We start from the raw sequence: 14,240 nt of genomic DNA on the forward strand, positions 1-14,240 counted from the left end.
TGTTTGTAACCTGCTTTTAAAACACTGTATTTTGTGGGGAAACCTCATTCACAGCTGTGTGTGTGTGTTTAAAATATGCTTTTGGAAGACTGGCTGCTTGCTTTTAAAATCAGGTGTGGAGGAATGGAGGATTCTGTCCCTGCTTTTTTTTTAAAGCTGGCTGAAACATGTTGATGTGGTGTCTCTCTCTCTCTATTTGGAGAGGCAGGGATGGGTTAAAAACTCCTCCCCCTCTACTCTAAGTGTGTGTGTGTGTGTGAACATTCCCTCCCTGAGGGGAGGCAGCTCGTCGCTGGGTTAAAAACTCCCCCCCTGCTCTAAGTGTGTGTGTGTGTGTGTGAACGTCCCCTCCCTGAGGGGAGGTGGCTTGTCGCCAGGTTAAAAACTCCACCCCCCTCTGCTCTAAGTGTGTGTGAACGTCTCCTCCCTGAGGGGAGGCAGCTCGTCGGCAGGTTAAAAACTTTTTTCTCCCCTCTGCTCTGTGTGTGTGTGTGTGTGTGTGTGTGTGTGTGTGTGTGTGTGTGTACACGTCTCCTGCCTGAGGGGAGGCAGCTTGTCGCCGCCTCCCCATGCCCACTGGGCCCAGTGGTCGCCACCACCACCCACCTTCCCACATAGCTGGGAACAGCGGGGCGCCCCTCTGCTTTGGCCTCCCTGATCCCCGATCCATGGATTGGAAACATGAGACGATCGGCGTGGGTCGGTGATTTGGGGTTGTCGCCGGCGCCGATCCCCGATCAGCTTGATCGGTAATTTTTTTTGGATCGTGCCCACCTCTAATCAAGATCCTGCTGTGCCATGCAGACCCAGAGCCTGCCTCCCTCCTGTTGTCATCATGGCAAGGTAAGAACCCAAATGAAACACATACGTTTCTGTGGATGGGTGCCATTTATAACCTGGTGTTCTAGATTTGGTTCACTTTCCATAAGCTGCTATAATGAAACAAAACAGCAAATTCAAGGTGTATTTCTGGCTTATTTGTTTTATTTTGCATACCCCTACTTTTCATGATGTTTATTATTTGTATTATCTTGTTTTTACTGTAATGTTTTTTAATTTCTATAGTCAAGGAGGATTTTTTGAAGTTTTTATGTTTGCATATCCATTTGGAGAGAACTTTGTTTTAATGATCCTGTTCAATTTTCAGCCCACCTTAAACAAACTCTTTTAAAATGTCAGCTGTGTATCCTCCTTGTTATCAAGTAACTTTTTTCATTTAGGAAATATAATGGGTAATCCAGCCAAAATTAAGTATTTTAAAGACACAATAGGAGAAATCCAATTAGATTTTTCACTGTGAAAATGGATGAAGGGTCCCTTTTGATTACTCAAAAAGGCTGTACTGGAGATCACAGGACTTGCATGGTCAAAAGGCATATGGGAGTGGGACAGGTCTGCAAGAAAGAAGAGAACTGGACAAGTTTCATCTTAAAAGCTGGCTGTCCTCCATCCATTGATTTCAAGGAAAGTTTGTCTAGTACTTTGAAATACATTGCTTTCCTCAGAAAACTTTTAAGTAAATGATGCTCAACAGGGGTCATTTCGTAGCAAAAGAGCTAGAGGAACTCATTAGCATAACTCATTATCATATGCCACACCCCTTAACATCATCGGAAGTGTGTCATTAGCATACCTGACTTGCATGTGCCACACCCCCTGGTATCACCTGTCCTGGCTGTTTTGGACCCAATCCTGGCCATTCAGGGCCGAAATTGAGCCCAAAATGGCAAAAAGGGGCTGAAAATGGCTGAAACGGGGCCCAAAATGGTCAGGATTGAGCTGCTGCTGAGTGGGAGAGTGATCCACCACCCATCAGAGGCCTGATCCAGGCCATTTTGGCCCCAATCCAGGCTGAAAATGGGCCCAAAATGGCTGAGAGTCAGGTGGGTGGGGCCACCTGACATGTGACCTCTTTGGGGAACTGCCGTAACTGCGTTCCTGTGCATTCCCCCTCGAAATGAGCCCTGATGCTCAACTATGCAAATGATTAGCAATTTTCAAATATCCTCCAAGCAGCTTGGAAGTAGCATACATGTCTTCACCTTTTCGCCTTTCACAACCTCTGATTCAAGTTGGTGATCCATTTATTAGTTTAAGAAGTTAACTAAACCACATGCTTTTCAAAGCATGAACATTTCCTGAAACTTTTCTTTAATCTATATTTTAATCCATGCTCCATACCACTTGCAGGAGCTGAGAAAGAAAGAAGGCAAATATAATGCTACTCCAAAGCCTTTTTTAAATTTTTGTTCAATAGCCCAACAGCAATAGAGTTTTGTGACAAAATCACAAAAAAATTGTGTGTTCTGTTTGGTGCTAGTAGACAGATTTGATCAGTTATTGCTTTTCATCTGTTCATTTGGAAGCTGCCACAGTGGAGACCTGGCCTTCCAGACATGGAAAGAATCTAACTATGCCCCTACTTTATGAACCTGATCTATCAGGAGGAACAGTAGGACCCTTTCTTCCCTGAGCAGTTTTATCTGATAGCTCCATAGCCATTGACTAAGAAATTGCTGAGCTCATACAAGGCAGACGTATCATAACAATATACTTGTGGCAAAACCCTTTCTTATGTCTTGGAGATTGGAAAATTATCCTTGTTGCTGTACAGGGAGGAGCAAATCCTCCCCTTTCATTGGAAGCTGAATCCAGCCAGCATCTCCACTCCAAAACAAAGAGCTGATGCCAACTTTCCTTCACTTCCTTGGAGAAGGAGACACTGCAGAGCAGCCAAAGAGTAACCGCTTTTTTGTCTACAGAGAGCACACATCCAGAAGCAGTGGCCTCCCTCTTACGATGACACTTGTCTTGGAGCCCTCCCAACATTTTGTGGATGCTCCCAATATTTTGTGATTGGCCTTATTTCTTGGCACCCACTACTCTCTGCCAAAATTCTAAGAACACCCGCAAACTCCTCAAAGTTGGAGACCCTAAACTACAAAACACCTCCTTTGTGACTGAAATCTTAATAAAGGCATCGTGTTAGGATTGCTTGTGGATTTCTTCTAGTGTGTTTTGATGTGTTTGACAACTGTTTCTGTCCACCTGCTTATTAAAGGTTTCTGATGAGACCCAAAGATCAGAGTTTCTTAGATTTTGCAAGGATTTGGACCTTGTGCTGAATTGTTATCCTTTTGTGCTTTCTATTACCTTTATTACCCACACCAGGGCAGGTGATGACAAAGAAAATATCTGACCTCCAACTGTGAAACATACTGTTTTTAATTAATTTTATTTCTTCATAGTACTACTTTCAGAGCATTAGTTTCATGTATCCTTTTCATTAGATCTATCACAGTTTCATGCCACCCTTCCTCTAAATAATTCTGGGAAGTATATTTGTTTCTCTGTTCCTCAACTTATCCTCCCAACAATCCTGTGAGGTAGGTTAGGTAGAGAGAAGATGACAGATCCATGATCGTTCACTGAGCTTCATGACAGCATCAGGATTTGAACTAGGTCTCTCTGGTTTTAGTCTATCGTGCTAACCACTATATCCTAATAGCTATTTAATAAGTACTGGGGTAATATATATAAATAGTTCTCTGTAGAGTGATTTTTTTTATCCTAACATTAGGAAATAGGCATCAAGCATCAAACTGCTCATTGAAGGTTTTGGACACAACAAGCCTGAAATATCACAGCAACTAGGGGCTTGCATCTTAAGTTCCTCAAAAGATTAGCCATGATATGCACCCTCACTTCCAATGTTTAGAGGCCAACATTACTCCTTTTCTTTTTATAATAATTTTCAGCTGTATATTCTTCTCTTCAGGAACCAAAAGCAATGAGCTTGCATATTTTATTTTATTTTATTTTATTTATAGCCTGCCTTTCTCATCGATGGGTACCCAGAGTGGTTTACATCATTCTCCAAGGTCACAAAGCAAGGTTCCATGGCAGAGTAGGGAATCAAACCTGGGTTTCCCAGATCCTAGTTTATCACTCTAGCTGCCACACCAGATTGATGCTCTGTTTAACTGTTTCACTGAACCACAATCAGTACTAAGTAGTATGAGCATATTTCTCCTGAGCTGAAACAGCTTCAATGGAGTGCCAATTTGCAGCTTCTGGGCTCAGTTCAAGGTCTTGGTTCTTACCTTTACAACCTGGGACCCATATATTCCACCAACAGAGATCATCCCAGGAGGCCCTTTTGTCTGTCACCTCTATGATGCTTGGGTTGCCAACTCCTGCAGGCAAATTCATGGAGATATGGAGGTAGGGTCTGGAGATGGTGAGGTTTGAGAAGGAAGGAATTTCAGCAGAGTTCAATGCCATAGATTTCACCCTACAAAGCAGCCATTTTCTCCAGGGGGACTGATCTCTGTTGTTTGAAGATCAGTTGTAATTCCTGAACTCCAGACCTTATGTGGAAGTTGGCAAACTTATGCTTGGCATCCATAAATATGAGCTCAGCTGCTATGCTTTAGAGGATAGTCTCTATGGATTATTAAAATATATCCATATGGACATTACTGAATCATTGCACAATACAGAGATTGCTCTCACATCCAATTATGACAGAAAAACAGAGTATGAGCAGATACTACAAATATAAGTAAGTGTGGACAACAGTATGATAACATGATTGCTTTACTGTTTGTGAGTTGGAAGCTATCATTTGTCCCATTATCTGATAAAGGACATCTCCAGTTGATTGTACCTGTGAGTCAAAGCCAAAGAGAGCAAAATCCTGAAAAACATTTAAATAACGAAATAAATCTGGGGTTGGATCCAGCCAGCCTGTCTCCCTCACTCTTGCCATTTCTACACTTTATCACAATCCCCCTCCTACATGTCTTTTGCCCATGCATGTTCCATAGTCTCCAGTATAGCTTTCATTGTGCTGAAAGGAAATCCACACGTCCTTTATTCACCTGCAGAAAAGTTAGTTGGATCCAATCCCATTCTTTTAGTTTTAGGTTTTTCAGATTTGAAACCTCTTGGATATCAATTTATTTTTCCTATGCAGCAATCGATTCATGGCACCCCTCACTTCCTTGTTCCGCAAGGTATAGATAAGAGGATTCAGCATGGGTGTGAAAACAGTGTAGGACAAAGAAAGTAGTTGTCTGGTTCCTGCGGAGTAGCTTGATTTGGGTCGAAAGTGAGTCAGACTGGTTGAGCCATAAAACAGAGTCACTACAATGATATGTGAAGAGCAAGTGGAAAAGGCTTTCCGTCTCCCCTCAGCTGAAGGCATTCTTAAGATGGTGCCGATAATATAGGTATAAGAGACCAGAATCAGTAAGAAGGGACAGAGTATAATTATAAGTGTACCTATAAGAGAAAATAGTTCCACATTGGAAGTGTCTCCGCAGACAAGCTGTAGAATTGGTGGAGCATCACAGAAGAAATGGGGAACTGTATTGGACCCACAGAATGGGAAACTAAACAGCCAAATAATCAATGTTGTTCCAACAGGGATTCCCGAGGTCCACACTGCTGTCACCAAAAGCATGCAGAACTTCCTGCCCATTATGATAGCATATCGTAGAGGATTGCATATGGTGACAAAGCGGTCATAGGCCATGACTATGAATAGGAAACACTCCATAGTAACAAAGTAGACTACACCAAAGATCTGTGCCCTGCATCCTGACACGGAAATGGTCTTTTTCTCAGAAAGATAGGCACTCCCCGGAGCGTGCGCGCACGCTCATCCGGGTGCCTGGCTTTGCCCTCATGCACGGAGGGAGAGCGGCAGGCTTTCCCGGGCATCCGGGTGCCTGTTGTGGGCGGGGTTTTCGAGCCGTTATTGGCTCCGCCCGCCCTTCCCTCCGTGCAGTCTCGGGCTGGTTCGTCACGGAGTTGGACGTGCGGCCGAGCTGCTGCGGGCGTCGAGGCCGCACGCTTGCCGGTTGTCGGCGGGGGACGTCCGAGTGGTTTGCTGGGCGGGTGGAGTTTACCCGCGGCATTGGGGCGCCTGCTGCGCCGACCATCTAGTGGGGACGCCGGGCTCTGGTGGAGCGGGAGGGCGTCGGGGTGGTTAGGCCTCTCCCCTGCTGGTCCCGTTTTTTCCGCGCGGCGCAGTCCGCCGGCTGTGAAGGCCGGTTGTGCCGCGTTTCGGGCCGAGCCGCTGCCTTTGGGCGGGCGGCTTCTTGACGATCTGCACAGTACTAGGGGGAGTTATTTGCTAGCCGCCCGTGGCGGGTTTAGCGGGCATCCTCCCGCTCGCTTTCCTCCTCCTCCTCCTTCGCTGCGGGGTGATCTCCGGGCCTGTATTGTGGGGCAGCAGCGGGGGCCTCTGTGGCTCCAGGGTGGTTCTTGCCTTTTTCTTTCCCCCAGGGTACCTTTATATTTGCTATACTTACCAGAAGGGGTTGGATTCCTGGGTCGTGCAGGTTAAGCTTTTGGGGCTGTGACCTGGGGGCACGATTTGGTCTCGTCCAGAGTGTTTTAGGTTGCTGGTGGTCACCTGGGCTTTGTCTGTTGGTGGGCATTTTCGCCTATATATTTGGCATCATGCCTCCTAAGAAGGGGGTGGGCAATAGTAAAGGCAAGCAGGCTGCTAAGCGCCCCAGAGTCACTATGCCTGCCCCTGTGTTGTCCTCTGACGAGGACGATGCCGGGTCACTGCGGCAAGAGATTTTGGACAAGTTGGCCGCATTGGAGCAGGCCACGGGGGTTTCCTCTGGGCAGGCAGTTCCTGGTAGGGCTGGTAGAGATTCGAAGAAGGTTTCTCAGGCCACTTTTCAGCGAGATGTCCTCACGCGTCTTTCTGTTCTGGAAAGTTCTGCAGGCGGCGTGGCAGCTGATGCGGGTGTGCCTCAGGAGGACCGTGACAGAGCTGGGCCTTCGGCTCGGGCGGAGGACGACACGGGTGAGGTGTTGGAAGTTCCTCACGTGGCGGTGGCTGTGGAGCAGGCGGAGAGTGAGGGTAAGTCCGCTTTGCCACAGACATCTTACACATGGCCCTGGGGGCCTATAGGGACAGCTGGTGTTCCTGCCAGCTGGGGATCTCAGTTGACACAAGCTTCTTCTGCTGGTCCAGCAGGCTGGCCGGGGATTCCTGGGCAGCTGCATTCTGCTGGAGTAGGGCCATGGCAGTCCTGGGGCCCCTTGCCTGTTCCAGGTCAGCAAGGGTTTGGGGGGCCTGGTCAGGTTCCTGCTGCGCCCATTGCTGCACCCCTTGCTGGTTGTGCTTCGCAGCTGTTGGGGCAACCTTCGGCCTTCTGGCCTTCTTATCTAGGTGGTCCTTATTATCAGCCGACTGCCCTGGGGGCGTTGCCATATCGGGCCACGCCGTTTGGGGATGCGGCCCTCCCTTTGGGAGACCACTTGACTCCAGCCACCAGGGATAAGATATTGCGTGGCGAGTTCGTTGACGTCTTTACCCTTCTTTTCCGGGAGTTGGAAAAGAAGGATAAGGAGGACATGGATGAGCGCGATAAGGAGAGGATGAAGCGACGGAAGGTTGACAGATCTTGGGCCAATTGGCTGCCGGGAATGTTGATATATGCCGGGGTTATCGCCCGTGCACAGCCCCAGAGGGCGGCCCCTCTGTTTCAATATATTGACATAATATACAGAGGATATACGGACTTCGTTGGTGCTGCTTGGATGCAGTACGACGAAGAGTTCCGTATGCGTGCTGCCGCTGATCCCACCCTGCCTTGGGATCGAATCCATCAGCAGCTCTGGCTGCAGTTAATGGCCCCGGCTAAACCCAATCTTGGTGATAGGGCGGATAGTGGGCACTTATTATATAGGCCTGCCTCTACTTCTGGTACCCGCGCCTCAGCGGGGCAGTCGGTTCAGCCCCGGCTGCTTTGTTGGGACTTTGCCTATCAAGGCGTGTGTTCCAGAAAAGGCTGCGGGTTTAAGCATGAGTGCCCGCGATGTAGAGGTTCCCACTCATTCTCAGCCTGCCCCCGTCCCAAGCCGCGGGGTGGCGGGAACAGGCGCCCAGGAGGTGGCTCCGGGCAGGCTGTTCCTGACAAAGGGTCCTTCTCCCATAAAACTGAGGGCTCTGGCTGAGGTCCTGCAGGGTTATCCTGATCGAGTTTCTGCGCAGTTTTTGTTAGACGGGTTCACGTTTGGTTTTCGGATTCCATTTCAGGGCCCCAGGGCCCCTTTTATGTCTCGAAATTTGCAGTCGGTTTATGGTTTAGAGGACGTTGTTAGGCGTAAGATCGGCAAGGAATGTGCTGAGGGGCGTGTATTGGGCCCATTTGCAGTTCCTCCGGTGCCCAATTTGAGGGTTTCTCCCCTGGGAGTAGTGCCTAAGAAGGCAGCGGGTGAGTATCGGCTGATACATCACTTGTCTTTTCCCAGGGGGGAATCTGTTAACGACGCCATTCCAGAGCATTTGTGCTCTGTACGGTATACATCATTCGATGATGCGGTTAGCATGGTGAAGAGTAATGGTTTGGGTGCGGAAATGGCGAAATGCGACATCAAGTCAGCCTTTCGCCTTCTTCCCGTTCACCCGGGGGATTTCGAGTTGTTGGGGTTCTCGTTTGATGGCCAATTTTACATGGACAGGGCGCTCCCAATGGGGTGCTCTGTGTCTTGTGCGGCCTTTGAGAAGTTTAGTACCTTTTTAGAGTGGGCCTTGCGTCGGAGGCAGCGATGCCGTGACTCCGCCCACTACCTTGATGATTTTATCTTTTGTGGGCCTCGAGGATCGGGTCAATGTGCCCGTTTGTTAGCAGGCTTTATGGCTTTGGCGGAGGAACTGGGTGTTCCTTTGGCGCACGAGAAGACTGAGGGACCCTCCCAGGTATTAACCTACCTGGGGATTGAGATAGACACGGTAGCGCAGACCTTCCGTCTTCCAGCGGCTAAAGTCTCTGAATTGCGTGAGCAGTTGTCTGCCATGCAGGGGAAGCGTAAGGTGACGCTGCGTGAGCTGCAGCAGCTTGTTGGTCACCTCAACTTCGCTTGTAAGGCCGTGGCGCCTGGGCGCCCCTTTTTGCGGCGCCTGTGTGGGGCCATGGCTGGACTCCGTTTGCCCCACCATAAGGTTAGGTTGTCTCGAGGTATCAGGGATGACCTTCGGGTGTGGGAGGATTTCCTTGCCTCGTTTAATGGGATTGCTTTATGGCGGGAAGAATTGCTACTGGAAGCGGAGCTGCGGGTGGCTTCAGACGCTTCTGGGACTTGGGGGTTCGGTGTCTATTTTAGAGGACACTGGTGCGCTGAGCCTTGGCCGGCAGGATGGCACACTGAGGGTGTTACCAGGGATCTCACGTTTTTGGAGTTTTTTCCAATCCTGGTTGCGCTCTGGTTGTGGGGGGATGAGCTCGCCAACCATGTTGTACACTTTTGGTGTGACAACATGGCGGTGGTGCACATTATTAATTCCCTCTCTGCCAAGTCTCACAGGGTCATGGGGCTTGTCAGGCCATTCACGCTTCGTTGCCTGCGCCTGAACATTTTGTTCCGGGCCAGGCATGTCCCTGGTATTGACAATGGGGTGGCGGACGCTCTGTCTCGCCAGCAGATGGAGCGCTTTCGCTTGCTCGCCCCAGAGGCCGATCCCTTGCCTTCTCTGATGCCCATGGAGTTGTGGAGTCTTGGAGGGACGAAGTGCACAGAGCCATCCGTCTAGCCATCGCTCCCAGCACGAGACGGACGTACGATCGCGCTGTACGACAGTTTGCGAGCTTCCGGATCGGGGCCGGTTTGGAGCAGAGCTGGCCCATACCGGCTGAACATCTTCTGCAGTTTTGCGTGGCGAGGAGGTCTGACGGATTAGCTGTCAAGTCTATTCGGGGGCTCTTGGCGGCCCTGGCTTTTGTTAGCAAGGCGAAAGGATTGCCGGAGGTGACTGGCGACTTCAGGATTCGTAAGATTCTTGAGGGCTGGTCTAGGGAGGCTGGTGTTCAGCCTGATGCCAGGCAGCCTATTTCGCCAGCCATCCTGAAGGGCCTGGGTGGTGCCTGGCAGTCGGTTTGCTCATCAGATTATGAAGCTGTGCTCTTCCATGCAGCTGCGCTTACAGCTTTTTTTGGGGCCCTCAGGGTTGGGGAGTTGGTGGCTCAGTCTGGATCAGACCTCTCGCAGCGTGCATTGCTACTCCAGGATGTACGGTTTGTGGGGGAGAGAGTCTCTTTATGTATCCGGACGTCCAAAACTGACCAACGTGGTAAAGGGTCGATTGTTTGGCTGGGCTCGTGTGCTGACGCTGAACTATGCCCGGTCCGGGGTTTAAGGGCGTACCTTAAGAAGAGGGGAGGGGGCGAGAGTCTTCTCTTTCGCCATCGTGACCTGTCCCCTCTTACGAGGTATCAGTTTTGGTCCGTTACTGGGCGGGCCTTGGCTAAGTTGGGCCTTGAGGGCTTCAAGTTTGGTACCCATTCTTTTAGAATTGGGGCGGCTTCTACAGCGGCGGCGATGGGTTACCCCGAAGCTGATATTCGCAAGGTCGGGCGTTGGCGCTCGGCGGCTTACAGGGGGTATGTTCGCCCTCTGCCTGCCTCGAATTGAGCTGTGTCTGACTGTTCTTTCTTTTAGGTGCTGTGGTTCGCCGTGGGAGGTGTCGGATCCTCATCTGCGGACACAGCATGGTCTTCTGGGCCGCCCATCAGGCCAAGAGGACCCACCTTGGATCCCAGCTTGGCCTCAGTCGTTGGGCCCAGATTGAGTGGCAGGGCCGCCGGGGCCTACGTTGGCCGGGCCTGTTGCCTCTCTTGTTTGAGGGAAGGTCTGCCCCTCCGCCTCATTTCTTAGTTATACATTTAGGGGGTAATGACTTAGGTTGGATTAAGGGGAAGGCGCTTACGCTGCAAGCGCAAGCCGATCTTAAGTTTATCTTGAGCCTGTGGCCTGGCGTCCTCATTATGTGGTCGGCCATCCTCCCCCGGCGGGTGTGGAGGGAGGCTTTAGATCATGATGCTGTTGAACGGGCCAGGCGTAAGGCTAATAAGGCCATGTTTAAGGCTTTGGGTGAGGGCCTGGGGGTCTATTTACCCCATCCTCAAATTAGGGACACGTATGCCGACCTCTACAGGGGAGATGGCGTTCACCTGTCCTTTAAGGGTAACGAGATCTTTCTTACTGACCTGCGGCAAGGGTTAAGGTTAGCCCTGCAGGAGATGTGGGGCGTTAGGGCCTAAGCAGAGGCTTGGCCCTAACGTTGGCAGGTTAGCTGGGGTAGGCAGAGCGGGCTGGTGAGCACCCGGTGGCACATCCCCATTGGTGGGGAATGGGGGTCTGTCTCGGATCGGCTGGCGGGCCTTACGGCTGCCAGCTGAGAGGGCAGACTGCCCTTGGGACCCCCCGGAAAAGGCATTACCTCGGGCCTTACGGCTGGGGTGTATGGCGCTTTAAAGGGGGGAACCATTAGCCTGGCCGGCTGGGTTATAGCCATGCAGTGGATGGCTTGCGCCTAGGGCAGGGGGTGCTCGCCCATGCAGTACGAGGAGCTGGTCACAGCGACCCCCTTGCTCGAACTGTACCGCTAGTTTCACCCTTGCCGTTAGTTAAGGTTTAGTTAAGTTTATGTTGAATGGTCAATAAAGGCCCTGTTTCACCCAAGCCTTTGTGTCCGTCTCTTCTTTCCGAATATGGGGGCAAAAGGTTCACCAGCATCTCTGGAACAATAGTTGTTATAAAGCCAACTTCTGCAAAGGCCAGATTCTGGAGAAAGAAGTACATAGGATTTTGCAAGGCAATGTCCATTCTTGTTATTAAGATGATAAGGGTGTTTCCCATCAGAGTCACTATGTAGATAAGAAGAAACACAACAAAGAGGAGAATCTGGAGCTGGCCTAGGCTAGAAAAACCCAAAAGGATGAATTCATTTAACTCAGTTTGATTTGACCACATCATTGTCTGTGGCCAGACTTTTTTAAAAATATATTTATTAGAAAATGCCTATGCCACCTCTCCAGATAATTTGGTTGAGGCAGATTCTATCAGCTTTCCTTTGGGTGAAAAATGGAAGAGGGGACCACTTTTGACCACCAAAAGGGCTGTACCAGGAATTATGGAATCTCTAAGGACAAAAGCTGTGTGTTATAGAGGACACTGTGGAGAAGGGTGATGGAATGAAGAGCTCAAGCAGAAAAGCAATAGAATCCAAGGCCCACATTACAATCTTGACCAACACTGGTAGCAATGTTTCTCAGCATTGTATCTCTGCCTTAATTCAATCCAGAAAATATTTCGGTATTCTCCATGATTTCGGAGCAAAAATGGGCACAAAACCATTGTCCTCCATTATCAATGCAAAATCTTCTTTTATCTCAGCTTATTATGTCATCAGTTAAAATCCATAAGGCAATCAAAGAGACCTGGGAACATAATAGCTGGTCAAAATTCATTCAGGAGAAATTTTAGATCAGAGAGCAGTCCTCATACATATCTTATTTGACCATCTTAGTGCTGCTATTTTCAATAACACTGTTTCAAATAATAGGAATCTGTATTCTACAAATCCGCATCGAAATATTTTTTGTAAGGGTCACTGAGGGTCAAGCTAGATGTGCAGGTTTTTAAAGAGCCCAGGAAATATTCTGTACACATGGAGCAGTAAAAACAGGGTGAAGAACTCCCTCTGTGCTATAGTGATTTGGGGAAACGGGTTGAAGGCGGAGGGAGAAGCCCCTTATCTCCCAATTCTGAGGCTGTTTGGGATCTCCCTTTATTTTTTAACAGCCGTTGCCCAAAGCTGCTGTGTGGCTGCAGGGAACAGGAGTTCGGTCTGGGAAACCCAGACCCAGCTCTTTAAAAACCTACATGTATAGCTTGACCCTGAGACAAAATGCATCTGATCAGAGTTTCTCTATTAGTGGGTAACCCCCCCCCCCCGCTACTTTTAGAATCATATTACAAATGTAACTGACAATACGAGTTGGGAAACAGCTCGTTTCTTCCTTCCTTTTCATTTTTTCTCATCAGGGAGTAAAGAGCTTAGTTAGACCACCTCTGGTATTGCATAGCTTATTTTTTCACTTCTGAAGCTTTGAAATTTCCCAGGATTTCCAAGGAACTTTAAAAATCACCCTTCCAGGCAGTCTGTATACATGTTTGAACTTTTATTAGTGTATGTAATTAGTACAAGAAAGGTATAAAGAATACATTCTACATATCTGCAGAGATAATCTGGAATTTTCAGGAGAGCAATTGCAATAAAAGTGAACAGTGCAGTCCAGGGAAATTTGAATTTCCAGCCAGAAAATAATGAATCTTGTCAGCACTAATATCCCCCATTCCATTCTTGAGACTCTGCAGTTCTCCAAAATTCTGCTTGATCTGACTTTTTTTTATTTAACAAGGAGGAAATTTGTGCATGTGCAGTTTTGGTTATCTTTAAATTCCTCTAATTAATTCAAATCTTTTTTTTGCATTACATTAATGCTGCACAGTGACATTCATGAATACTGATACAATACCATGAAAATAATTTTGTAATCAATAATCCAGATTGGAGGGGGCAAATACATTACAGAAAACTTGGTGGAAATAGATTTCAAAATATGGCAAAATTAAAATGCATCAGTGCCATTTACAGGGGAAAATGGCTAATCTGGAATCTCAAAATATATGAGGAATGTGAAATGTTGGAAATTTTTAAGCTTCCTTTAAAAAAATGAGCAATACAGTACAGCCATTGATTTATAGCCAATGATATTAAATTATCCTGATACATATGTATCCCACTCTTGTGTCCAGACAAATATATGCCAAGAAGTACAAATGGCTGAGATATAAAATCATTGCATTGCATTGTATGAAGCAAATCATACTAATCATTTCTGGAAATAACTAAATTCTGTTTCTTACAATGAGCTGCTCAACAAGTTGCAGAAAGATGTTTGTATCTTACCTTTTCTGCTTTGGAAACTCTAGCTCCTAAATCATTTCTCTTATATAAAATTGAAAACCTTTGGATTTCTTACCTGGCCTTACCATGGACAGTGGATTCACAGTGATGTCCAATGAAAACTTCTGCCTATGATTCTCTAGTTATAAATTCTCTTCTTCCGTGAAAAAAAATCTGAAATAGCATCTGTCTTGGATCTTAACTACTGTAAGCTAATTGCCATGAGAATAACAAGGAAGAGAAGTGAGAGGAGCATTACTGGGAACTGACAAGCAGAGGCCAGAACAGCCCTGTATTTCTGCTCATTAATGATCCCCTTTGGAGAGCCCTTTGGCTTCCCTACCTATTGGAGCAGATGCTGGTCTCCCATATTATGAAAGAATCCTAATAGTATAAGCAGCTTTACAATATTATGTTTCTTTTTTTTTCCTTATGAGGCACAGGGAACATATACTTGGCA

The 14,240-nt window shown here is 47.9% G+C and overlaps 1 protein-coding gene across 1 annotated transcript; it reads right to left on the reverse strand.

Annotated features, from left to right (window-relative positions):
- Positions 1-4,318: 4,318 nt before the first annotated feature.
- Positions 4,319-11,784, reverse strand: LOC129338889 (olfactory receptor 10A4-like; the record flags this gene model as incomplete). The annotated part of the gene is made up of 3 exons (XM_054993426.1): positions 11,523-11,784; positions 4,975-5,628; positions 4,319-4,332 (listed from the first exon to the last, which is right to left on the reverse strand). Coding segments are annotated over exons 1-3 (930 nt in total), but the record flags the coding sequence as incomplete, so codon positions are not given.
- Positions 11,785-14,240: the final 2,456 nt, after the last annotated feature.

This window comes from Eublepharis macularius, chromosome 12 (genome assembly GCF_028583425.1).
Source record: "Eublepharis macularius isolate TG4126 chromosome 12, MPM_Emac_v1.0, whole genome shotgun sequence".
Classification (NCBI taxonomy): domain Eukaryota; kingdom Metazoa; phylum Chordata; class Lepidosauria; order Squamata; family Eublepharidae; genus Eublepharis; species Eublepharis macularius.